Source organism: Danio rerio, chromosome 9 (assembly GCF_049306965.1).
Source record: "Danio rerio strain Tuebingen ecotype United States chromosome 9, GRCz12tu, whole genome shotgun sequence".
NCBI lineage: Eukaryota > Metazoa > Chordata > Actinopteri > Cypriniformes > Danionidae > Danio > Danio rerio.
This window is the reverse complement of record NC_133184.1, coordinates 30,843,411-30,870,714: the sequence shown is the minus strand read 5'-3', so window position 1 is coordinate 30,870,714 and position 27,304 is coordinate 30,843,411. Positions and strand designations below refer to the sequence as shown.

The 27,304-nt window shown below is 34.1% G+C and overlaps 1 protein-coding gene across 6 annotated transcripts in view; it reads left to right on the top strand.

Moving 5' to 3' along the window:
- pth2ra (parathyroid hormone 2 receptor a) overlaps positions 1 to 27,304 on the top strand; it is a 199,896-nt gene that overhangs the window by 123,974 nt on the left and 48,618 nt on the right. For all 6 annotated transcript variants that reach the window (XM_073911588.1, XM_073911590.1, NM_131377.1 and 3 more), the window contains 1 exon segment: positions 2,688 to 2,841. In XM_073911588.1, the coding sequence (XP_073767689.1) occupies positions 2,688 to 2,841 (154 nt within the window).

Here is a 27,304-nt window from a genome sequence, read left to right as displayed (position 1 = left end):
CATATTTCCCAGAGATGGGTCGCAGCTGGAAGGGCATTTGCTGCTTAAAACATGTGCAGGATAAGTTCGTTGTTCATTCTGCTGTGGCAACCTTGGATTAATAAAGGGACTAAGTCGAAAAGAAAATGAATAAATGGATGAATGAATGTGGTTACCATAGGAATGTGAGAAATATAACTTGTCCTTTATTGTTGTCGCGATTCAAGTTAAACCACAGCATCATATTATGCGCATTGGTTGAAACTTCCATTTTTCTGTTGAAAACACAATATAAAGGAAATTGTATTTGTATTTTCAATTGGAAACTGATTTCTAGTAACAGTTATATTTTTAAAAATTGGAAAATTATTGAAGAGAGACAGCTTGAGAGCCACATATTTTTGGTCAAAGAGCCACATGTGGCTCCCGAACCATAGGTTCCCTACCCCTGATCCAAACAATGACACCATGGCTGAAGTATTTCTTTTAGACTGGTATGTTTTAAAACTATTTTAGTAACGCAAAGCTTATATTAATTGTGTTCTTGTTTATGAATGGGTTTATATGGGGGGAGCTTTTTAGGCACTGAAAATGTCCATCAAAAGATTGACTATTTTCAAGTTCATGGGGTATCTTTTACAGCATTGATAACATAGTCAGTTAATTACACCTAAGCATACATTTAGTTGTTCAAGTGTAAAAGGGAATGTTCAAGTTCAAGTGAAAAAACAATCTATATACAAGGTTCAGCAAACACAATTGAAAATGAAAAGTCACTCCTTGCCTTGGTGTAACGTAAGTGTAATGTAAAACGATGTCAGAGTATTTCAGTTTTTAGCACTCCCTTTTTTCTGATCTGATTTTTATTTAGTTGAATGACAAAGCATAAGTAAGTAGCGCTCTTCTTCCAAACCAGCTTTACTGTGTTTTTAAGTTTGATTTATGTTTGTTCAGTTTTGAACAGTGACTAACTGTGACACACTCTCACTCTAACGTTCCTTTGAATATTCAGTCTAAAATAGCGTGTAGGTATTATATTATTAAGGAAAAAGTCTAAACATAGGAATATAAAACCAACTTTACCCCAATGCCTGTTTTGGGGAAATATAATTCCTGCACCCACTGGCCTGTCAACCACTACTGGACGAAGTGTGTTTCTTCATAGAGTTTTCTAACTGGTGAAAGACATGATATAGTGTACAGTATATAAGGTTGGTTATCGTCATCTATTCGGTGCACATTCATGACTTAATGAGGCATGGCGTTCTGGCAGATCACCTACTGCACCTTTAAGCCAATAAAAATGTTCAGAGGGTGTTGTCTAGTCAAATATATGATATTTATTTAATAGAGAATATTGAAGGTTCCTCGCTCTCCACCGTTTTTTTTTTTTCTTCCAGTGCTGGAGCAGCAGCACGTGCTGGTCAGGACGGACAGCGCGGCGGCGTATATCAACCGCATGGGGGGTATTCGCTCTCGCGAGGATTTATTCTTTTGATTTTCCTCAAAAGGCCTTTCAAAAAAAATTATCATTATTAACACATCATCCACCTACAACTGATTGAAAAACAAATACCCTGCATGAATTTGCCCTTCAATAATAGCTAAAAATAAAATGTTGTCTGGGAGAATACCAAGGGAAAAGCTAGGCAAAGCCATTGTTAAAAGGAGTTTTGATTTGTTGGTCACTACATTGAACCCATTTATGTTTTGATTACTTTACAGGATATTTTCAGTGTAACAGCTATATAATTGTCCCTGAGGAAAAATATCTATAGAAGGATAAAATAGAGAGAAATATCCTTCACCAGTATGGTTTGATAATGTTTTGGTTTGTGATGTGAAGTCTCTTTTAATTCAGTTCATTGGTCTGGAATTGGTTTATGGTCATTACCCACACAGATCTGTCATGGCATTGAGCTAATAGCTCATTAAAGTGCAGCGTTTCACCTATACCATGCAGACTGCAGTGAAAGCTTGTCATTTTGTCACGGTTCTGCTGTCCTAAAGAGTCTTTCTGTCATTTGATACTGACAACATGTCATCTTAAATGAAGTTAGTGAGCTAATTATTCTAAAGGTAGATTTAAGACAGTGAGCGCTTCTGTAGAATATAAACGAGAGGTGCAGTTCATGCTTTATTCCTTCTGTGGCACATAATTACAGGGAAATTCAGTGGGACCCAATTCTCATTTGCCTCTTAAAAAGTAAAATATTCTTCATATTGTCTTCTTTCATCTTCCTTTAGACTAAAACCTCATGCAGGTTAAGAATAATTAAATAGAATTGTATTTTCCAGAATTTAAGCTGTATTTTCTTCTTTTTTTGAAATGCTCTGCAAGTTGTTCTTCAGAAAATACGGTTTTAAACCTTAGTTTTGGTTAAGCCTTTTGTATTAAAGACTCTTTACTGTTCATTTATGAGCCATTCGCTGATGTAGTATATTTAAAGAAACAAATGAGAGGACATTTTAGAGATCTGCTTAGTTTTTTGGATTTTGCTTTGTATTTGTTTTGCTCTTCTCTTTTATGTCATTCTGAACCGAGTAACCTCAACTGAGAACCGTTTTCAAAACATTTCAGCATTGCTGGCCTCCAACTGAGACTAGGAAATAAGTGTCACAGCTAAAATAATGCTTCCCAGCCAGTATATTTACTGAATGACTTGGAACATTTGGCTCTATTTATTTGAAACCTTTTTTTTTTTCAGATGGGATGTAAAGTGACTGTTTTGCTGTTCATCTATTTCCTGGCTACAAACTACTATTGGATCCTGGTGGAGGGCTTGTACCTGCACAGTCTCATCTTCATGGCCTTCTTGTCGGACTCCAAATACCTGTGGGGTTTCACTTTGATCGGGTGGGGTGAGTATACCAGAGTGAATGCGCTGGAAAAGGCAATTTGTCAATATAACCGTTTCTGTAGGTTTGTAACATATCTCAGTAAATGAAAAGCTGCCGTCGCTGGTTTTTCTTTTACTGGAAGCCAGTTTGGTTCATGGACACTTGCATGACAAGAAAATGTACTCTCCTCAAAGAACAAGGCCAATCATTTTCCATTGTGTGGCTTCCTTTTGCTGACTGATATTGTACAGTTATTGCTGTGAATATGTGTAAAAGTGAAAGAGACACTATAGCAATATCCACTCACAAAAGTATTCAAAACCTTGAGTTCAGTAACATTCCTAAACATTTATTTATTTATAAAAGAAGCGCTTTAAAGAAACACTTGAAAATTCTGTTACTGGATTTATTAGGTGCGAGTTTGATTAAAATGCTGTTTAATAAAGTCTGAAAGCATTTATTCCAATTCTTGAATAAAAATACTGTCCTGGACAGCGTTTTGTTTTATTCAGAGAGTGACAGATGTCAGACTGTTTTTATTTGCTGTGACTAAATTAAATTAATCTTTATTTCTATAGTGTTTTTAAAATGTAGCTTAACATAGAAGTTCTAGTAAGTTGCAAATGAATCTTCCAGTCCAGTTTTTGAAATTAAAGTTAAATTAAGTTCAGTTTAGTGTGGATTATTTTTTTACTTCCGAAAGTCCAAACACTGAAGAGCAAATCCATCATTGTGCAGTCTACAAGTCCCAAACCAAGCAAGCCAGTGGTGACAGTGGCGAGGAACAAAACTTTACCAATTCACCACATCAATTGACACATAAACCTCGAGAGAAACCAGGCTCACTAAACATCATGGTTATTGTACCAAATATTGATTTCTTTACTTTTGATTTCTTATTTTCTTAAATACTAATATTGCATTGTCTGAAAATGTTTAAACTATTTACAACTTTAAACTATTTACAATGTAATTACTCTTTAAATAGACGTAATTATAATGCAATCCTTCACAAAAAAATTATAACAAAATATTTTTCGTTTATGAAGTCTTAGGGTCCTATCATACACCGAGTGCAACAAGGCGCAAGGTGTGTTTGGCGCGATTTGTTTCTATTTTCAGACCAGCGCATCACTAATTGTTTTAAGGCACATTGTTTGCACGTTACTATTTTGAGACACTGAAACAGACTGTGCTATTGAAATAGTAAAAGCTGGTCTAAAGTCCAATGCAGAGCGCATTAGTTATGTGCCTACGCAGGTTCAAACGCTTAATACACTCTAGATGTAAAGTAATACACAAATATCTTTACATATGAAATAAATTAAGGATTAAAATGTTTTAAAAAGTATTATTTACTACATAAATATAGTTGGCTGCACAGTGGCACAGTGGGTAGCAAGTTCACCTCACAGCAAGAAGGTCGCTGGTTTGAGCCTCGGCTGGGTCAGTTGGCATTTCTGTGTGGAGTTTGCATGTTCTCCCTGTGCTTACGGGTTTCCTCCGAGTGCTCCGGTTACCCCCTCAAGTCCAAAAACATGTAGCATAGGTGAATTGGGTAGGCTAAAATTGTCCGTAGTGTATGTGTGGGAATGAGTGTGTATGGATGTTTCCCAGTGATGAGTTGTGGCTGAAAAGGCACCGGCTGTGTAAAACATGTGCTGGATAAGTTGGTAGTTGAGGCGCTGTGGCGACCCCATGTTAGTAAAGGGACTAAGCCGAAAAGAAACTTAATTAATGAATGAATGATATAAATAAAACACCTACATGACCAGGAGGCTTTTTCAGTTTATTCAAGACAATTAGCATTTTTATTACAATGTTAATATTATTATTAGTATTATTTATTTTATGCATATTTATATTTGTTTTAATAAAAACAAGTTTAGATTTGTCCACCTGACATGTTTTAGAGATGTATGCATCATCATATGGGACATCATATGGGACAACAATTTTTTTTTTTTTTTTACTAAACTTCATAATTATTCATGTATTTGTTTGCTGGAAATTAGAACTGAATTTAGAAATAGTTTTGTATCAAATCTTTGCACTTTACAAACTAAATTAAATATGTAGGCTAATGGATGCCATCAGTGGAGTGTGAACAACACAGTTTGTTTATCCACAAAAGTAATGCAGTAAAGTAAAAAGTAAAAGTAAAGTAAAGAGGCCAAATGGAGGAGGCTCATTCTTTATCCTCGTACAAATGGTCTGTTAAACTGTTTTCTCGCTGGTAAAGCGTTAATTTTTTCCATTCTCTTTTTCCACTTACAAAGGCCATCATGTAAATATGTTAATGTGATGCAGCTGACTCTTAAAGGGAATGGGAGATGAGACTCTGATTGGTTTAAAAAAAATTTGATGTTTCAATTTTTTTTTTTGGATTATGATAAAATATTCTTTCTTTGATTAAGTTCAAGAGCAGCATTTAAACAACCTTTATAACATTTAAAATGCTTTTACATGAATCTTAATGACAACAAATATTTGATTGGTGGTGTTGAATGTGTATTAAGTATTATGTACAGTGAGTAAAAGTTAAAAATGACCACTGCCATCACGTGTGACGCCACGGCGGGACAAAGGGATGACAAAAATGTGTTTAAGTTTAACAGCAGGTCGAGAAAATGCCACCAACAGGCACAAAAAGAAGGGATGTGAAATATACAGTAAATGTAAATACCCTGCTTGTAAATGAAGATGAAATAATGAAACATTGCATTATTATTCCTTCATAAATCATTAAAACGTCTTAAAAAAAGCTTTAGTATCATTGTAAACTTGTTAAGAGCAATGAGGATTCATTTTAAAAGTTAAAACAAAATTAATAAAAGACAACTAAAATGAAAGTTCAAACATATATATGTACATATATACATGTGCATTTAAAAAAATATCATTTATGTTAAATATATTTCCCTTGACTGTAGTCTATGGCATGCTGACAAAGTAAATCATTGCTGTTAACAGTAATGCACACCACACAGGAAACCCAACTTACTAAATTGTACTTGCCATGAATAAAAAAAGTGTCAACTGCAAAAACAACCAACAACGAGGACCCTGGAGAAAGAGCGAGTATAATAAGGAAAGGTGTATACTGAGGAGAAATGAATAGACTGGAAAGAAAACCACAGGGAGGAAGTACAGAGAGTCACAAAAAACAAGAGCTGCTCTAATTAACCATATGAATCACGATCTGTGCTTGACAAATACTGGACTGGGAGTTCAGTGCAGTCCACTATTAGGCATTTTGTGTTACATTGTGTTCTTTCTACTACGTTTTTCATATAGGGATCCTATTGTTTTTCTCTCCCAGGAATTTGACTGTGTTCTGCAATTTCTAGCAGTATCCTGCAGAGATATTGAGACACACGTTCAACACAATATTGTATTATGTAGAGGAGAAGCTTGATGAATATGAAATATACAAAATCAAAAATTGTTTTTCCAATAGTATATTATAGCAGTGTTTTGTGGCTAAATATATCATTAGTGGAGAACATTAAGTATTGATGAATTTGCTGGTGATACCTGCAATAGAAATGCAATACTTAATTACAGAAAATAATTATACTATTTGGGGTATATAAGTTTCTGTTTAAATTGTGTTAAACGCATTGCCCTCAGTTTGGAGAAAAGTGTCAAATTGAGTGAGACAAACTGATCTAATTTGCAGTGTTTACGTGGAGCTACGTTTCTGTTCATTTATTTATTCTGCAGTTTGAGTTCTGCACAAATATCAACTTTGAAAGACTTTGGTAATTAGAAAATAATTAAAGCTCTGTTTATTTTTGTGGATAATATTGTATATACTGTACTGTATGTGAGTTTAACTTTTAGAAACTATATTGTGTGATATGCCGTGCAACATGCTAAACTTTATCTGACTCTGAAGAGATTCAAGACAGTGAGTGCTTCTGTAGAATATAAACGAGAGGTGCAGTTCATGCTTTATTTTTTCTGTGGCACATAATTACAATAAAATTCAGTGGGAGCCAATTCTCATTTGCCTCTTAAAAAGTAAAACATTCTTCATATTGTCTTCTTTCATCTTTCTGAAAACTAAAACCTCATGCAGGTTAAAAATAATAATGTATAATTGTATTTTCCAGAATGTAAGCTGCATTTTTTTTCTCTTCTTGAAATGTGATGCAAGTTGTTTTTTGTAAAATATGTTGTTACAAACATTAGTTTAGGTTAAGCTTTTTAAATTAAACACTCATTTATGAGCCATTTACTGATGTACTATAATCAAAGAAACAAATAAAAGGGTATTTTAGAGATTTGTTATTATTATTTTATTATTTTGCTTTGTTTTTGTTTTGCTCTTCACTCTTATTTTGGGATCAATCAAATGGCTTTATATAATATTGTATTGTAATTACTGTATTGTACACACATTTTATTATATTTATTGAAAGACAAGTTAGATATGTTTTAACCATTCTAACTGAACAAGTGGTGGCAAGTGGTAAAATTAAACAATTAAAGAAATAAAAAAATTTTCTGTATTTTAACATTTTTAAATTATTTCTATTATAGGGAGAGAGACAGGGTCATAAAAAGGACTATGTTATTGAACAACATTGGCCAGAATGTAAAATAAAACAACAACAATGTAAGAAGAAACTAGTTTTTAGAAAATACCAAGATGCAAGTTTGTTTTAGTAAAACATAATGAAAATAAAAGGAAGACAAAAACTTCACCCAAAAATGTTTTAACTAAATTAACAATAAAAATTCACAATAAAGGAAAAAAGTAAAACTACCTCAAACTAAAAGAGTCGCTAAAAAAAATTAAATATGTTCTGCACAGATAGTGAGTTTGAAAGACTTCGGTAATTAAAAAATAATATAAAGCTCTGTTTTGTTTGTGTGGATAACATTGTATTTACTTTATGTGTACTTACTGCGTATGTTTAATTTTTAGAAACTATATTGTGTGTTATGCAGTGATAAATAAATGAATATGGCCTGTATATAATATTGTATTGTAATTACTGTATTGTATATACTTTTTTATATTACTTGGACGAAAAGAAATATTTATGTTTTTAGCCATTCCAAATGAACAAGTGATGGCAAGTGGTAAAATTAAACAATTTTAAAAAATTGTTAAAGTATTTCTATGATAGGGATAGGGTTATTAAAAATTCTATGTAATTGTAGAACATTGACCGGTATGTAAAAAAACAACATTGTAAAAAGAAACAACAAAAACAGAAAAAATACGGTTTTAGCTCTAAAAAAGGTTAACTCTATTAAAATAAAAAATTTACAAAAAATAAAAATTAAAGCTGAAACTAAAAGGGTCGCCAAAAAGCTGACTTAAAGTAATAAAAATAAAAAAAACAATCATTTTTAAAATTAAAAATCACCTACTACTGTTTGTGGTGAAAAATCTAGCCTGTCTCTGTTTAGAGAAGTACTTGTACAGTAGATGGTGCATTTGCAGCCAAACACATTTTGTTCATTTGCTAAATATATAAAATAGACATGTTTAACGACATGCATGCTCTTTGAAATGAAGAAGTTATTCTTAAATCTTCTAAATTCTTACTTTTTTTAAGTTGCATTTTTGTGGTTTTGGACTTGGTGTTTATTCTACTATTAAATAATAATTCATTCTACTATCATTTTACTTTTATTTCTAAGAGGTCTGTACAAAAGTTATTGTAAGCTGTGCAAGCACCAAACTTCAGTCTACACTGGATGTGTCCTGTTGAAATAACTAAAACCAAAACTAAACATATCGGCAAGGCTATATAAAGTTTATTTATATAACACATTTCATACACAATGGTAACTCAAATTGCTTTACATAAACCGGACTAAACGAAACACGTATAAGAAAATAAAACAACAAAGAATAAAATTATTAAAAACAGATAAAAACAGATTAACATGTGTTAAAACAGGTTTTAAAAGAAGGAAAAGAAAAAAAAGACGTAATAGTGCAATCTGTCAGACGTAGCACAGTGCTACAAATATAAACAAACTAGAAATGTGTTTACAAAATGAAAACTAACCTAAAACTAAGAATACTGTTATTGAAATGAACTAAATCTACAGCAAAATTTACAGGAAATGTTAAAGTGGGATCAAAATAGGATCTAACTTTTTGAAAATGCAGTATAACATTTTTAAAATGCCTTGAACCTTGAAATGCAGTATAACCCAATTCCAAACCTTTTTTGGCCACATTGTCAGCCCTAGTTTACATAAATGCTTTGCTTGATGGACTTTTGGACATAATTGTGTGCGTATTTGCTCGAGAAGCAGTTCATTTAGTGTGCGTGCATCTATCTGTCTCAGCCCTCGAGTACCGAATTGACTTCTCTTTCACGGTTGCATTGTGCCTAAATGGCTTAAAATCGCTTTGAAGTAAACTGTCAAGATTTGTGAAATGTGAAAACTTAAACTTTTTTTGAGGAAGCAGCTCTCGCCAGATTGTTCAAATATGATTATAATTTTAGTAAGGCTGAGAGTACAGACACTGAAAAAAGGGTGTCTCGAACCACCCCACCATCACATGCAATTAAATATCCTGTCTGTTAATTAAAATGATATCATCGTCTTAAATCATGCTGCTCATTACACATTCCTTTTAAAAAAAAAAAAATATAAACGTTCACAAATTAAACACTTGTGTTTTTATTTTTATTTTTCCCTCTAATGGGTGATTTAATGAGCTTGGCATATCCAGCATCCCAGCCAGTTAAACCTTGACAGTGATGCAATAACTTGCAGGGATGTTTGCATCCTAAATATTAACAAGGTCTCATTCCATCATTTCTCATTACCCTCCCTGTTTGAACAGTGTGACTAAATATATTAAAAAGTTGCTACAACTGCTTTAAAGGTTCCATGAAGTGCTTTGAAATGTGCTTTTTTTATTAGATTTTTGACGTAATCTTAACTCAACCACAAGACAGGGCAGGACATAGAGTAGCTCCTCCCCTTTAAAAAAAAAACAGCCAATAGCATTTGGTATTTATCACAGCTCTACCAGTGAGAGAGTCATGAAATGGGCATGTCTTATACTATAGTGTCCAAACTCGGTCCTAGAGGGCCGGTATCCTGCATAGTTTAGCTCTAACTTCGTTCAACACACCTCCCTGGAGGTTTCTAGTATACCTAGAAGAGCTTGATTAGCTGGTTCAGGTGTGTTTAATTTGAATTGAAACTAAAATATGCAGGACACCGGCCCTCCAGGAACGTGTTTGGACATGCCTGCTATAGAGCATTTGATTGGTCAGAAGATTTAATGAGAAGCTGAAGTATGAGGCGATGTCAAAACAATTGTTGATCCATTTAGTCCATAGGCACAAACTGCAAGCTTTTGATGTTTATATCTTCTACTGTTAATGCATTTTTTGTCACTGTTTTAGGGGACACTACTTTAAATATGTAGTATTCTGTATAATATTTTGTATAATAAGTAATTAAAAAGTTTTCGAAACAATAAAATTTTATTTATTCTAAATTAGAAATATTTATTGTGGTTAAGAAAAAAATTATATTCACACAAAGTAAAAATATATTTTTTTTAAATAGAGACATGTTGACAACAATCTTTTTAACCCTTAGATCAAAGTTAGTCTTGCTTTTATTCATTCATTAATTCATTCATTCATTTTCTTTTTGGCTTAGTGAACCGTCAACTTATCCAGCATATGTTTTACTTAGCGAAAACTTTCATACACACTCAATCACACACATACACTACAGACAATTTAGCTTACCCAATTCACCTATAGCACATGTCTTTGGACTGTGGGGGAAACCGGAGCACCCGGAAGAAAGCCACATGAACACGGGAAGAACATGCAAACTCTGCACAGAAATGCCAACTGACGCCGCCAAGGCTCGAACCAGTCTTGCTTTGTACCATGCTAAAAAAGAATTCTGTAATTTTTTACAGCTAAATTTATAAGTGACCCTTAAATTATAGTTTTGACCTGGTTGAAAATGAAAAAAAAAATTATTAATCTAAATATTTATTCTGTTAAAGAAAAAAATTTATTCTCTCAAAGGTAAAAGTTTTTTTAGACCATGAATTACTTGAATTACTTTGGTTTTTCTTTAAATCAAAATCCAAGTAAAGTTGTAAAACTATAATAAATACATATAAGGCCATTGCTAATTATTTTATTTTAATAATGATGTAAACCATCTGCCTTTAGAAACTATTAGAAATGTATAAAAACTGAAAGCATATAAACAGTACCTTTTTTCATGAGGTCACATGAAATAAAAACCTTATTTTGCATGGAGTGAAACAAATCATTCACCCATACTCGAGTAGTGGAAAACATAATTCATTTATTTGTCTTGGAAAAATATCTTTTTGAAACAAATTTTCTTTAGTGTAACTTAAATTCAATGTATTTGGTCAGTTGTCTACTAGATCACCAAGAATAAAGAATAACAAACTGAGGTGGAATGCTGAATAACCTGTCCGCTACATGCTTCTGCGCCAAACACAAACTGGTTTGTTAAATAAAATAAAATCTAGCCTAAATAAAATTAAAGTGAAATATTCACAGTTTCAGAAAAACTTATAATAAACTATTTTCATTTTTAATGACAAAATCATCCATTTCTGGTTTCTGTGTAATTTGTGTAATCTAGTAATTTGATTTAGCAAGACAGGCTTTTACAATGTATTAGCAGCACTGAACGTCTTTCCAGATAACCTTGGAAAAAGAAACTCAGAAGGCTGAAAGAAGTCTGCTTGTGAGAATGGAGATGTCTGCATATTTGTGCCAGGCTGTCAGATAAAATTGCTTACAACACGTTGAAATTTAAAGAAAGTAGTTAAAGTTTGCAAAATCAATGATTGATCTTATCAACCCGAAACCCACCCATAAGTAAATATGCTGCCTGTTTTTTGATTACCTGACCCACGGATTAACAGCAGCATCTGCGGATATAACTGAGAAACTATGTGCTCCTTTTGTCCAGGGTTCAAAATTGAACATGCTAAACTTACAGCGATGGTGTAGTGAGACGTTGCAAACATGGTATCGGTTTTGTGAACTATGCCACATTACACAAGAAAAAACAATTGAATCTTGTGTCACAATGCCCATTTATCATTTACAACCCCCCACGACACCCTACATAAAGGAAAACATGTGATTCGACCAAGGCTTAAGTTTACCTGGCGGGTTCTTCTTTATGCTTTAAGGTGAATTGAAAAAAAGTGTTTAAAATCAGAAAGCACAGTTTTTAACTTATGGCCCAATATCAAAATGAAAGACGGTAATTTCCCTTATAAATATCCTTATGACTAACATACCGATACTAACATCTAAAATGTTATTTTTTAATTTACAGGATTTTTGACAACAGAACTGTTCTCAACATTCACTTAATTGTGTTTAATTACCAGGAATATAACTGTCCATTCCACATGTATTCCACAACTCTAAAGCTTTGTTTACCCAGGAAAGCAATTTTACTTTATTTCTTTTGCTCAATATTGTAAAACACACACATGTACCCCTCAGACATGAAGCAGCCTTCGACATATTCATTTCTTACATATTCCGTTGAGAAATGTCTACATGGAAACCAATCAGCTATTATTTATAGCAAGCAGTTTTCATACACTCACATATCACAAAAGTGCACTGCAGTTTGTTTGTAGAGGTTTGCTTCCTTTTCAAGTGGTTTCAAGTTGAAGTGTTCTTTATTTATTTGTCATTGGTGTTTGATGTGTTGCTACTGGAAGGGCAGAGATGGAGGCACCTTTGATATGTAGATTCCCTGTTCTATGAGCGGCTCCTCAGTACATTCGCGTCAATGTGTTCGGCATGGCTTATTAATGACCTTTGGGTTTTGTCTGCGCAGGAACTACACGATGATGTCATGTTGGTGGTCTTAATGTAATCTTAATGAGAGGAATTTTTATATGACTGCTTAGGAGTGACGCAGTAATAGCCTTAATGCTTTCTTTTGAAAGCTGTAATAAAGGGTCGATGAAGATGTGTTACATAAAGGATTTTTTTTCTTTTTTGATGGAACTATTGCTAAGGAACAGTAAATGAAGCATGCTGTGTGATGCAATACTTATTATTACTAAGGAAATGTTAGTCGTAAAATTGTTTCAGACAAAAATAGGACATTTGTACTAATCGCTTAATGATTTTTTAAAACCGTGTGTCTGTGTGCACTGGTATTGGTGATTTACCGGGACAGAAGTTTGTATAATGACATGGGTAAATCCTTGGTGTAGCTACATTGTGGTGCTTTTAAGAAGGCGCATCCTTATAGTTCTTAACTCTTAAAAAACAAGGCTTAATGGCATGTTTTGACAATCACAGGCTGAGAAGGGTCATATATTATTAAGTTTTTACTTCATAAAATACATTACACCTACGGAGAGTCCATTAAACCACCAAACATGCTTGCGTGTGTCTGTTTTATGGAAAAGGAGTTTATCAGATAGGGAATACCCTGGTGTTATTTAAGCTTAAACTGTAATCATAAAACTATCAAATTTTTACTTTTATTAATATTTATATTACTAGAAATAAATATAATTATTACAAATAGAATGTATAAAAAAAACTACTTTTATTAGATTTCATCTGGTTGCCAAGGAAATATTTATACTTTGCATTTCATTGAATTCAAAATAACTAAAAAGGAATTAAAACCAAAAGCAAAAATGATAATATACATATATAAAAACTAATAAACTTAACAAAAACACAGCATTGTTATTAAAATTTAAAATAAAATAAAAATATGTAAAACTATTTACAGTATTACTTAAAAACGATAATATAAATAATAAAACAGTGATCCCTTGCTATAATGCGGTTCAGCTTTCATGGCCTCAAAGTTTTACTGATTTTGTTCTTGTAATTTGACATGCTTTTTTTTCTTTTTCTTTTTCTTTTTACAGCGTATTGTGTTCTGTGTCCTGTTTGGTGCATTGTGATCTGCATCCTGACTGGCTGTAGATAAATCTCCTCTATGCCGTGTCTTCTGTACAATACAGAATTTGTTCAGCTTGCCATATTTACATAAATCTTCGATCACTAGCAATGTCAACGAAACATTCTGTACTATCAAAGGTACCTGTGCTAACACCCTAAAGGTAGAATAAGATGCCAAACATCGCACAAAAAGTTGAACTTTTGGACATTCTAAAGTAAGGTAGAAGTTACTAATCTGTAGGGAGCTATATGGAATAAATAAAGATCATGGTTTTGACCTTTGGTTGCATTCTATAATTCTGAACTTATTTTTCTACGAAGGTTTGATCTTTCAGAGTGTTAAAACAAGAGAGAAAAGTGTGACAGTGTTTATCTCTGACTGAGAAAAGTGTATAAATTTTGCAGTGAGAGGTTTTACAAGCTTAATACATCTATGATTATTGTAAAAAACAAAATGGGCTACTTCACAAATTTCATCTATTGTAGGTTATTTGTAGAATGTAACTCCTGTAAAAAATGAGGGACCAATGTATTGATTTGATAAACTGAATACTGAATTTTTACTTGATTTTTTTGTATTATTAACAAACATATGCTGATAACATTAATATAACTAAAGAGTTCAATTGCAGTACAGTGGTATATATTTTAAAAAAAAATTTTCATGCAACACGGTGGCGCAGTAGGTAGTGTTGTTGCCTCTCAGCAAGAAGGTCGCTAGTTCGAGCCTCGGCTGGGTCAGTTGGCATTTCTGTGTGGAGTTTGCATTTTCTTCCTGCTTTCTCCTTGGTTTCCTCCGGGCACTCCAGTTTCCCCCAAAGTCCAAAGACATGTGGTACAGGTGAATTGGGTACACTAAAATTGTCCATAGTGTGTGTGTGTGTGTGAATAAGTGTGAATGGATGTTTCCCAGTGATGGGTTGTGGCTAGAAGGCCATCCTCTGCGTAAAAAATAAGTCGTGGATAAGTTGACGTTTCATTCCACTGTGGCGACCCCAGATTAATAAAAAGGACTAAGCTGAAAAGAAAATGAATAAATTAATTTACTTTTCATATCAAATTCTCAAAAATTGATTTTTATTTTATTAATGGTTAATAATAGGGATGCACCAATTCCGATACTCGGATATTGGTTTGATACCGCATATTTTTGCTGCAATCTGGCACTGATCCAAATTTGATCTTGCGCGTGCGCTATATCCTGTGTAATTTATAAGTCAATAAAAGTCACAAAGGTAGCCTATTATAAGGCACTGGAAATGTGTAATGTAGGCCTACCATATCTCTTAATGTGAAGTACAAATGAATATTCACATGGTTAAATTTATGTTCCGTTCAACACTTCCCGCCGCTGCGCTTGTCAATCATTCTCCATTCTTTCACTATTCAAACTGTGTGTCACGTTCATGACAACATGAAAAACTCCCCAATACTATTTGTTCCTGTTAGTTTTAATAATCAGTGGAGAAAAGCATTTAGCTCTGTATTCTTCCCTTTGTGCTGCTCAGTTTTGAAAGTGTCTGCAGATACTGGAGGGCTGCCTGCTGTGTCTCAGTGATGCATCAAGCACTTTATCAAGCACACTGGTTGCGCAGAAGCGACGTGCGCCGCTCCGTAAAATTATTCTCATAAAGAGTTTATGTTCTCTTTTCCTTCTGACTGAGTTTATTCTTTCGAGGTGAATACATTACATGCTGCTAATAGTTTGGAAAGCCTGGCTCATTATGGTTAAAGTAGTTGATTAAATTAATAAAAGTGAAGCTGATGGCCCGAAGCATATGAATTGTCATTAACATAAAGTTATTTAGCCTAATATAGGCTACTCTGAAACTGTGAATATTTCACTGTCATTTTATTTATATTAATATTTTATTCAACAGACCTTTAAGCGGATCTTGTTTTGAACTTCACCTCAAATATTCTTGTTTATTTTGTGGATAACTTACCTTCAAAAATACATTAAAAGAACCAACAAATTATACCAAACATAAAAAAAATGATTGTTTAGTCATGCTTTCAGTTACTCCATCGCACTCTAGTCAAGTTTAGGCGAGGGAATGTTTATTAAGTAAAACTGGCCTCAGGCAGTTTAGTTTAGTTTGCTTCAAACCTGCAGGAAAATATCATGCTTTACTAAAAGGCAGCTTCTTTTACCAATGATTATGGTCAATAGAGGTACAGATTTTAAAGAAATATCCTAATATTAAAAACAAGGAAACATAAGCTGGACCACAACAGATCAGATCAATGTCATAACGAATGCTCAATTAATGTAGCCAATAGTTAATAGCAAGCATCATGTTTTTAGTTAGATTGTGCCATCTATCATATACAGTGGGCTTATAGGTCTGTTATTTTTACTTAAAAAGGTATTATTTGAGCACCAGAACTATAGAAACTATTAGGTTAAAATAAAAAAATAAAAACAGCACAGTATTGGGATCGCATCGGTTCTAATAAGAACTCATGGAAAATATATATTTTTACGATTTTTGCCTTTCAAGTAAACATTCAAAATCTGGTTTAAATATATGTGAGAGAGCAAATAAAAATAGTGTTCCTTATGCAAAACTAATATGCAAGCACAACACTTTTATTAGAGTACATATATGAACTCCTATACAAGTGCTGTGCTTCTACTGTAGATTGTACTGTGAGTTCTATAAACTATTTTAGGTCAGTTTTTATTTATCTTTCTGGTGCCTGGCAAATCTTGGCCCTTAAATTGTTTGGTTGTATAAAATATATAAAAAATAATTAAAACCATTATTATTTAATGAATATTCCTCAAAATGTTTTATTTGTGCTTTACATTGAGGAACTTCAATCTTACAACACCATACTTATGAGTTAATGATAAAAAAATGGTTCCTTTAATAAAAAAAGTCAGTAGGATATTCATAAATTGTAGTTAAATGTAATTTTAGACTTCAAGCTCACTTATTCTTGATATTTCAGATGTCATAATCACAAGCAGATTGTCATGCTAGATCAAAAACAGCGTGATGTGTGCTAGTTAAAGCATGAGAAATCCTCTACTTCTCCACTATCACACAGAGATTGTAGTCTGAGTCAAGGCACACATTATTTCAACACGATAATCCCAGACTCCCACAGTTACCCCATCATCGCCATGGGAACTGCCGCCTGAGAGAAGGGCACCCGATTGACATGCTCACCCTCGGAGCCTGGCACTTTTACTGCTTGATATGCATGATATGATCTTGCTTGCTCTGCGGTTCAACCTTGTATCTCATCAATGTGAAGCAACATTTTCCATTTAGTCCATGAAACACTCTAGAGTAAATATGCCTGTTAAAACAAATACATGGAAATATTTGTTCAATAACATTTTTATTATGGGTTTTAGAAGCATATTTTAGTCTAAAATAAATTATTTAATGGTTTGTTTACTCAAAAATGAAAATTGTTATTAATTGTCCCAACCTCATTTAGTCTCAGCCTCAGATGTCCACAAACACACACACACACACACACACACACACACACACACACACACACACACACACACACACACACACACACACACACACACACACACACACACACACATATCGCTCGCTTGGGAGCGAAATTGTTAGACTGCGCTCCCTCTCAAATTACACCAGAGTTACCGACCGCTCCCGCGCTTTATTCAGAAATTTATTCCCGCACCACAAGAAATCTGGTCGGCTCCCGTTGTGCAGCAGCGGGAATGCAGACCTCTAGTTCGTATATACCACATCTCCCTTCTCATTCGGAAATACTGCCAATCTGCAGGTCACTTGGTGAGCGACTCGCCACCTCACCTCACCTCACCTCTCCCTCTCTCCTCCACACTATCCCATGATGACAATCACGCATACGCATTTGTAGGCAATAAATAAATAATATTTATTATTTAATAAATAAATTTAATAAATAAATAATAAATAATAAATAAATTTAATAAATAAATAATATTTAAATAATAAAATAATATAATAATAAATAATATTTATACTTGTCTCCTATTAAAGTGCATTGTTTTTATGACGGTATAACAGTATTGAAACTGACACCATTGCTATTTTTAGATCCCGCAGTATACCATATTACCATAGTACCGCTCAAGCCTAGTGTCAAAAAACCTCTATAAGCAAACAATAACCTCTACACAGACCCCCCTTGTTTTTCACAATTTCTGCAATCCAACACAAAATCAAGTCGCAGATTTTTGTGATCCTGCAAAATTCTTAATTAAATGCAAAATAATAACAAAAAAATGTAAATAGGCTAATAAAACATCCAATTCCCAACCATTTAATCAAAATATATTTATTTCAGTTTGTAATGAATTGTTCTACATGACTTAATAGATGTTGCATACGCAGCGCACGTGATGTATCTGAGTGTCTCTCGAAAAGTGACATATACCTCTCAATCATTACATTCCATGGAAGGAGGGGATGGTTTTGCAGTCTGTGCAGTAAGCAGATGTGGATGAAGCACATGTAATTGACATTTGAAGGCAATGCAAAGATGCGATTAAACATCCTGTGGTGCAAAAACTCTTCCCTGCATTTAACAATAGAAAATACTGCCCTAAGACAGCAATCTATGTATAGGTGTATTACGGTAGGGGAAGCCATAACGCATTTCCTATGTGTTAGGTACTGTACATGATGTCAGATGCTGCGGGAAGTGAATTCTGAGAGAGAGAAAAAGTTTGTTGATAAAAATAAGAGCTATAAAACCTTCCTTGGGCTTAATCCCTACTGTTTTAGATCTTGTCTTGACAAGAGACCAAAATAAAAATGCATTGTCATGTCAGATTGCACACCTAAAATACTAGGCCACCTAATAGGGTAAATAAGATAATTTTTATGTTTATAAATATATTTTAAGCGCAAAATTTTCCACACATTTCTGGGAATTATCCCTATAAACTCAGTCATTTTTATTGCAAAAAATCACAAAAAAAGTCTTGAAAAACTAAGGCGTCTGTCTATGATACAAAATGAATACAACATAGCAAAGATACTACTAAAATAAACAGTGCCTTTCAGGTTTTTCATGTATCTAACAGTTATTGTCAGTTACATAAACTGAAAAATATAATCAAATATAACACGGATTATTGCATATTATCTTCATTGTAATTTATTAAATAAATGCTAATCATTACTGAGCTAGCTTTTCAGCCAAAATTGATTTCATTATCTTTTGTGTTTTGGTTAATGTTAAAAACACAGACGGCAGGAATAAGATATTTTTACTGAAAGATGCAGCACAATAACAGTTTCAGACAACACAATTCTCAAATGTTTACATTCAAAGGCATAAATGATTGAATGCTCATCGAGTTAAACAGATGGACATAAATATTGGTCATAACTGAGTCTTGCTGCTAAGAACCAAGACCTAATTTGCGCATCGAAATTATTATTTGCCTGTTCAGATGATGCACTTATCAGATTTTCCACACTTTGTATGAGTTTTGGTTATGGGCTTCTGGACCAAGTGTGCTCAGACTCTAACATGTGGCTCACACTTTAATATTCTGTTGAAACTTTTTTAAGTTTTCTACTTTAATGCTCACTGATGGGACATATTACTCATATGGACATACATGAATTCTAACATGCACAGAGCCAGTTCTAAGAGAAAATAAAGAAATGCAAAATACTTGGTTTTAATTTTAATTCAAAACCAAAAAACAGCATTATTCATATACGTATTGAAGTGTGGATTTCATACCGAATGGTTCAATATTATAACAAGCATTATAGCATCCATATTAAATATACAGGATTTAAGTGTGCAGCAATCTTGACCAGTCTATCTGCTAACTGATCTGATAAAATAAAATAAAATAAAATAAAAAACTTTCAAACTTTTAAAAAACCTTTGTGAATGAATGATGCATGGTTGCGTGCCGGCCAGGCTGTTATTTTGTGAATGTTTTACAACTACAGTAGGGGTTGGAAAACATGACGTGGCACAAAAAGAAAGGTGATTGATTGGTTAGCCTGTCAGGCAAATAGCATCGTGAGCTGACTTTCAAGTTTTCAAACCATCAGCTATCAGTCTGAGGTCTGGCTATAAGGCCAAAACCCCTGAGAACTTCATTCGTCTTCAGTGCACAAATTATTAAGATATTTTAGATGAAATACAAATGCTCTCTCATCTTCTATAGACAGCCGCGATCACAAGATCAAAGTCCAGAAAAGGAGCCAAAAACATTGTCAAAACATTCCTTGTGACTTCAGTGGTTCAACTCTAATCATAAAAAGCTCCATGAACAATTCTGTGTGCCAGCTAACATGACTTTGTTCGCCCATGTCTTTTTAAATTATGGTGAACTTTTGCTCTAGTATTGGTGATATGATGCTTGTGTGTAATATAATATGCTTGTGTGGAATGATATAATTTAATAGAAGTTAAATATTGTCCAATATTTGATATTCATTTGTAACCTTATATATTTTTCACTGTGTAAATTGGGTTTTAGTTCTTTTTAGTGTTTGTTCTAGTGGATAGTAAATGTTTTACGCTTACAAAAATAATAATACAACTGATATGAATCCAAGATGCAAGTGTGTTTATTGACCAGTGGTCAAAAATAATAGAGTAATAGAGCCCAACAGCAGTGTAAACAAGACTTCACAAAACGTGGCAAAATATGAGCCCATAGTGTCCAGAGGTCAGCCGATAACCAGGCAAACAGACCAGGGGGCTGTTTCAAATAAGTGGTTAAGAAAAGCTGTGATTAAAGTCAAAAACCCTGACATTAATGAGCCGAACTAAACATCCATGCTCACATTAATTCCATAACAGCAAGTTGAAGATCATTTGATCTAACTAATTTGAGTTCAGTTTAAATAATCTAGACGCTCATGCACCTTACTGTCCCGAAACCCTGAAGGCCGAGCATAGATGCATCGATTATGTTGTGTGCTACCATAGCAGCTACGAGAACTTAAAGAGCTTTAAAATGAGACACAGCTGTTCACAGCGAATGAACCACGTTTGTTTTAAACATATAATTATTTAAACATAATAATCAAACACTACAGCTTGCAACAAAGCAAGAGAGAAGCTGACATAAAATTGCACATCGTCTCAACAAAAAATAGACCATTATCTAGGCCTATTAACGTTAAATTAAATATTTGTCACAGTACATTGAAATTCTGCTTGACTACGCGCATCGTGCGAGAGAGAGAGTGAGTTAGTGAGAATGCACACTTTTTGTCAATTTTTGCTTGCAAGAAAAAATTTGAATGCATTGCAGGCTCACTGTAACATACAAAATGTACTTAACTTTAGCACATTAAGTTTAAAATAAGGGCAAGAGCTGTGTACACACAAGTGGTGGAATTTTTAATTTGCTGCAGAAACCGCTGCACAATGCTGCTTTCAGCTTCTTTTCAACAATTCACCTTTATTTGTCTAGCGCTTTTACAATGTAGATTGTGTCAAAGCAGCTTCACATAAAAGATCATAGAAAATTGAAACAGTGTAGTTCAGTTTTTAGAGTTTAAGTTCAGTTCAGTTCAGTTCAGTGTGGTTTAATAATCACTACAAAACACTGAAGATTAAATCCCTCGATGCGCAGTCCTACAGATGCCGAACTATGCAAGCCAGTGGTGACAGCGGCAAGGAAAAAACTTCACCAATTGGCGAAAGTGAAGAAAAAAAAAACCTTGAGAGAACCAGGCTCAGATGGGCATGACCATTTCTCCACTGGCCAAACGCCTTGTGCAGAGCTGCAGTTTAAGTGCTGGAGGCAGGAAGCTGAGCCGTCTGTCCCTGGAGCGTCACAAGAATCAGTCTCATGCTATCCAGTCCTCCATGACCACCACAGTAGCTGCTCAGGATACGGCCTGATCCAGGATATGGAAACCTTGGGATCATCTTGTCACTGGTCTTGGATCGAATCAGTGGCGCTGTGTGGTCTGAGGACCTCTGGATGAGTATCCCCAGGTGGAAATAGAGAATAAAGTAATTAGCGTAGCTGCTGTTCATAGTGTATATGAATAAGATGAAGAAACTTGTGTGAAGCACATTCATGTATCATACCACAAAGTGATGCACTGAGTGTATGCTTTACTAAAAAGATTGGTCTTTAATCTAGGTTTGAACTGCAAGATTGTGTCTGAGCCTCAGACGTTATCAGGAAGGCTATTCCAGAGTATATAGCAAAGAACACCCCTCACAGATCAATAATTTAAACTATTATGTTCTACAGAATGCTTTATAATTATATGTGCATATACATTAGAATATTCAGTGTCAAAGCAGAATTTGAAACTAATCTAGCAACAAATAAACTGAAGATCTCAGTCCAAAAATTAGCACACCCAAATTAATATGTTGGGGAAAAATATTAAGTATCAAGAGTCAATGTTGTAGTTTGTATGTTTTGTTTGCAAAAACTTATTTTAATTTAAATGTATATATCATTCTATTGTTAAAGATGTTTGATTCATTCATTTTCTTGTCGGCTTAGTCCCTTTATTAATCTGGGGTCGCCACAGCGGAATGAACCGCCAACTATACAGCTAGTTTTTACGCAGCGGATGCCCTTCCAGCCGCAACCCATCTCTGGGAAACATACACACATACAGTACACACACTAAGGACAATTTAGCTTACCCAATTCACCTGTACCGCATGTCTTTGGACTGTGGGGGAAACCATAGTACCCGGAGGAAACCCACGCGAACGCAGGGAGAACATGCAAACTCCACACAGAAACGCCAACTGAGCCGAGGATCGAACCAGCGACCTTCTTGCTGTGAGGCGAACGTGCTACCCACTGCGCCACTGCGTCACCCTTAAAGATGTTTGGTATATCAATTTACAATTAAGTGACTAAAGTTTTAATCATTATCAAAAGGTTAGGTGAAATAAAATAGCATCAAATTACGGCAGGCGAATGTTAACATTGATTAAGCTTGAACTTGACTTAGCCTGAGTGTTAACCTGCCACGGACCAGGCTAGTGACCAGGCTAGTTTCCCAGCATAAGTTTCCATAGTATACTGAGTTTGAACTATCGTAAATTTGATTTATGAAACCGAATCCGCCATTAATAAACCTGCCGAACCAAAATAAGCCTGGCTTATTCTTTAAGCTTGGTTTATGGAACAGATAAGCAGAGTAAGCCCACCGAAAGTCCTGACAAGGCACAAAGTAACATGATCTAACAGTAACAAACTGACAATGTAACAAAAAACTGCCACAGCTAAAAAAATTAGCCACAGCTGAGTGGCTGATCAGAACAGCTGTGATCAATAAACCACGTGACCATAACAACACTGACATGCCACAACAATGTGCGGGGAGAAAGCAAAACATAAGCATGTGACAATACCACAGACAAAACCAGAAGTGAGCACACACACTTACAACCGTGACAATAGAGGCAATTTAAATGGTAAGATTACATAAAAAATCTAAATTCCGATCTAACAAACCTTCATCTTCTTTTTATTTTTATTTTTTTGCATTTTAAGGATACAAGGATATAATATGTAATATATTTAACATTGCACACCCCTACTATCTTTTATTTGCAGATTGATATGCGTATCAATCATATACTTATCTTGCTCAGTGATATGCCAATTCAACCAAGGGTAAAAAACAAGATCTGGTGATGTTGAGATATGCATATAAATATTTATTACTGACAAAAAGTCACCAAAGACTTGATTTTTTGTTTACTTGTGTGTATAATGAAGGGCATGTGGAAACTTTGACATGATCAGAATCGAAATGAGTTTTTAGCTTTTAGTTTTCAATCCCAAAGACTGATTGTGCATTGAGGCAAAGCGTTTATAGTCTGAAATAATAATAATTTTGTAAGATCTGAAATATTCAATCAGGTTTTCTAACACTCCAGCCAGAACAGACGCGCTTCCTGTCCAGTGTTTGGAATAAAAACAGTCCATTGGCAATAAGTAAACAAGCATCGTTTTTATCATGATTACTCCGCAGGATATCCATCTATGAGAGCAAGTCTCCGCAGGCGCTCTTGATCCCCTGGTGAGGCGTTAAAGGTTTAGAGTCATGCTTCAGTTCCTCCCTAAAATGTCTTAACACTTTAAAAAATCCCTTTACATGCTGTTATCTTTTTTCCACACCATTTATTCGGCTTTACTTTTGTGCATGCTAAATTAGGAACTCAGAATGCCTTGATTTCTTGTTTGTATAGTGTATTTAATACAAAGAGATGCAATGTCAAGGCAAAAACTGACTTTTTTCATGCACCTGTGAATTTTGAGTTTTTTTTTGTGCTTTTTTATGATTTTTTTAATTAAAAAAGTTTAATTAAAAAAGTTAAATGCAAAGAAAACATCCAACTACACTTTTATTGCTTTTTTAATCATACTTTTGAAATGTATGTTGGTGGATTTCAATTGCAAAACATATTTTTAAAGCCAATAAAAAGCCATAAATCTTCACTTTAGCAGCACATGCACACATCTTCATATTTTATGCATATCTGTCATCTGTTTTTTTACTGAAGTATATGTTAATACATTATTTGACTGATTATATAACATTTTATTCTACAAAAAGTTGTAAAAATGTATCTCTTTACTGGCTGTTTGTTGTATATTCAAATTAATGCAAAGAGATTTCCAAAAATCTCCTCTGTATAAGCCTTTAAAAAAAACAAGAATTTTGTATAAGACATCATCCAATGTTCTGATATCTATTCTTAAAAGGTGCACAAATTAATAATCTTGTTTAGGGAAATAATGACAGATTTGCTTGTTTAAACAACACTTTAGCAAGAAAACTTGCTTTGTCTTGTTTCAATACTGGGTTTCAATCAAAGTAAAAGTTTTAATCACACTGTGCTAATGCACATTTTAAAGTATCACACGAGAAAAGAGTGATGTTAAAATTCTGATTCAAAATTGCTTAACTTGGCAAAACAGTTTTACTTTTTTTTTTTTTTTTAAACATGTTTATTTAAAGTTTTTAAAAAACTGTACAATGTGCTTTTACAGACATAGTCAAAGGCAAGTTTTACAAAAGTGTGCAAAGAATTGTAGGAATTGTAGTAATCCTTAAAAACAAGCCAGCAGATAGATAGAGGTAATGGAAAGAGAAAAAAAAGGGAAACGTCATACTATATATAAGTATCAATATTGGCAACCAATTAGTAATATAGTCTCTGGAAAGACACACAAAACTAAATATATATTTTCCTCATCACAGCACATTCCTATAATATGGACATGTCATTTGAAAAAAGAACATTAGAACAGAACAAAAGAAAATAAAAACAACAAAATTAACAAACAAAAAACAAAAGACCATTCTCTGAGCCTCCAACAACCCTCCTCTACAAAACAAAAACCTAATTAACACACAAAACTATTTCCCTTACATGTGAGGGCAAGTGATCTATAAAAGGAAACCATATATTTTGAAAAATTTGTATGTTGTCATTAAGCACAGCTGAAAGCCTCTCATGGGGCAAAACTGCAAAAATCTCTCTGTACCATTGTGTCACAGTGGGGGAGTGTTTTTTTATCCATCTAATAAGGATGCACACACAACAAGTACACAATAAGTAGCAATTAACCTTTGGTGTCAAGGGTCAATGACATTGCTTGTGTTTTAGAAGGGAGTCCCAAAAGAAAAAGACCGGGATTTTTTTTTTTTTATTTGATCTTAAAAATTGTACTAATTTCATACGCAACAAAGTTCCAGAATCTTGAAATGAGATTGCACTTCCAGAAACAATGAAAGTATGTTCCAAGCTCTGTATGACACTTAACACAAAGAGCTGGTATAGAGGGATCTATTTTATTCAATAATGGTGTTATATGCAGCCTCTGTAAAATCTTATATTGGGTCTCTCTAAGTCGATTACAAATAAAAGTGGATGTAAAACACCTTAAAGCCTCTTGCCAGTCATCATCTATATAAACATTACACAGGTCTTCCTCCCACTTATGGGCCACTGTGTTCACAAGAGTAAAATCTAGAAATAAAATGGACAGCATTTGTTGTGTTAGCAAGAAAGCTTTCCAAACTATTAAGTGCTAGTGTATCTGGTATTTGTTTTTGTTTTGACATAACATAGTGACGAACTTGCAGATATCCAAAGTGATGTTGGTTAGGGAGATCAAATTTTTTTTGTAATTGTTGGAAGGACATTAAAGAGTCATCCTGGAACAAGTCAGATAGAATGTGAATTCCTTTTATGTACCATGTTTTGAAGAGAGGTGAATCTATGCCATGGACAAAGTCCTGATTCAAATAAATTGGTTTTAACATAAACTTTAATGGAGCTCTAAAGTATTTTATTTTTCTTCACTGTCTCTTTATACTTGTGGGGACAAGCAAACAAACTCCAGACAGATAGTGGGGAGCAGGCCCAGGAATCCACACTAGGGCATAGGTCATAGTAAGATCTGAACCATTCCCAAATTAGTCTGGCATGGCAAGCCCAATTGTAATATAAGATATTAGGCAGAGCTTATCCACCCAGCTCTGTTGGCATCTGCAGAGATTTAATCTTTTGTCTAGGTTTTTTGCCATTCCATATAAATCTAGAAAAAGCACTTTCAAGCTGGGCAGAGGCTTTCCTGCTTAACCATAAGGGTGTCATTTGAAGAGGGTATAACAGTCGGGGGAGAATATTCATCTCTATTAAGCTTATTCTACCAAAGAGTGAAAGGGGCAGGGCTTGCCAGCGATTTAAGTCTTTTTTGACCGTTTGAACAATTGTGGCATAATTGAATTTCCATTGTTGATTTAAGTCAGTTGACACTTTATTTCTGAGATAGTCAAATCCAGATTTTGACCATTTAAAAGGAAAATTTACTGTAGATTCAGTATCGAAATTACCTTATGGCAATGCTTCTGATTTATTAAAGTTAATTTTGTAGCCAGAAATTAAACTAAATTCTTCAAATAATGATAGTGTTGTTGGTATAGATGTTTCAGGTGATGATAAAAACAGCAGAATATCATCTGCATAAAGTGCAATTTTATGTTCACAACTCTTCATTGATATACCCTTTATATTTTTATTCTGTCTGATAGCTCCTGCTAGAGGTTCCAGAGCCAATGCAAATAGAAGAGGGCTCAGTGGGCAGCCCTGCCTGGTGCCCCTAGCATGTGGAAAAGGATCTGACCGTAGACCCTTAGTAATAATGCAAGACATGGGGGAGTGATAGATCGTTTGAATCCATTTTAGAAATTCTCCCTTTATACCGAATCTATGCAGAGTTTCAAACAAGTAACTCCACTCAACCATATCAAAAGCTTTCTCTGCATCTAAAGATACAGAGATTGCTTTATAGTTTTGTTGATTGGTGTACTGTATAACATTGATAAGTCTCCTTATATTTGTGATAGAGAAGCGCTTATGTATAAAGCAAGTCTGGTCTGGGTTTGTAAGGTTGGGGTGAACTACCTCGAGTCTCCTGGCCAGCAGCTTAGAAAGTATCTTGGCATCGACACCAATTAAGTTAATAGGTCTATATGAACTACATTCATCAGGTGATTTTT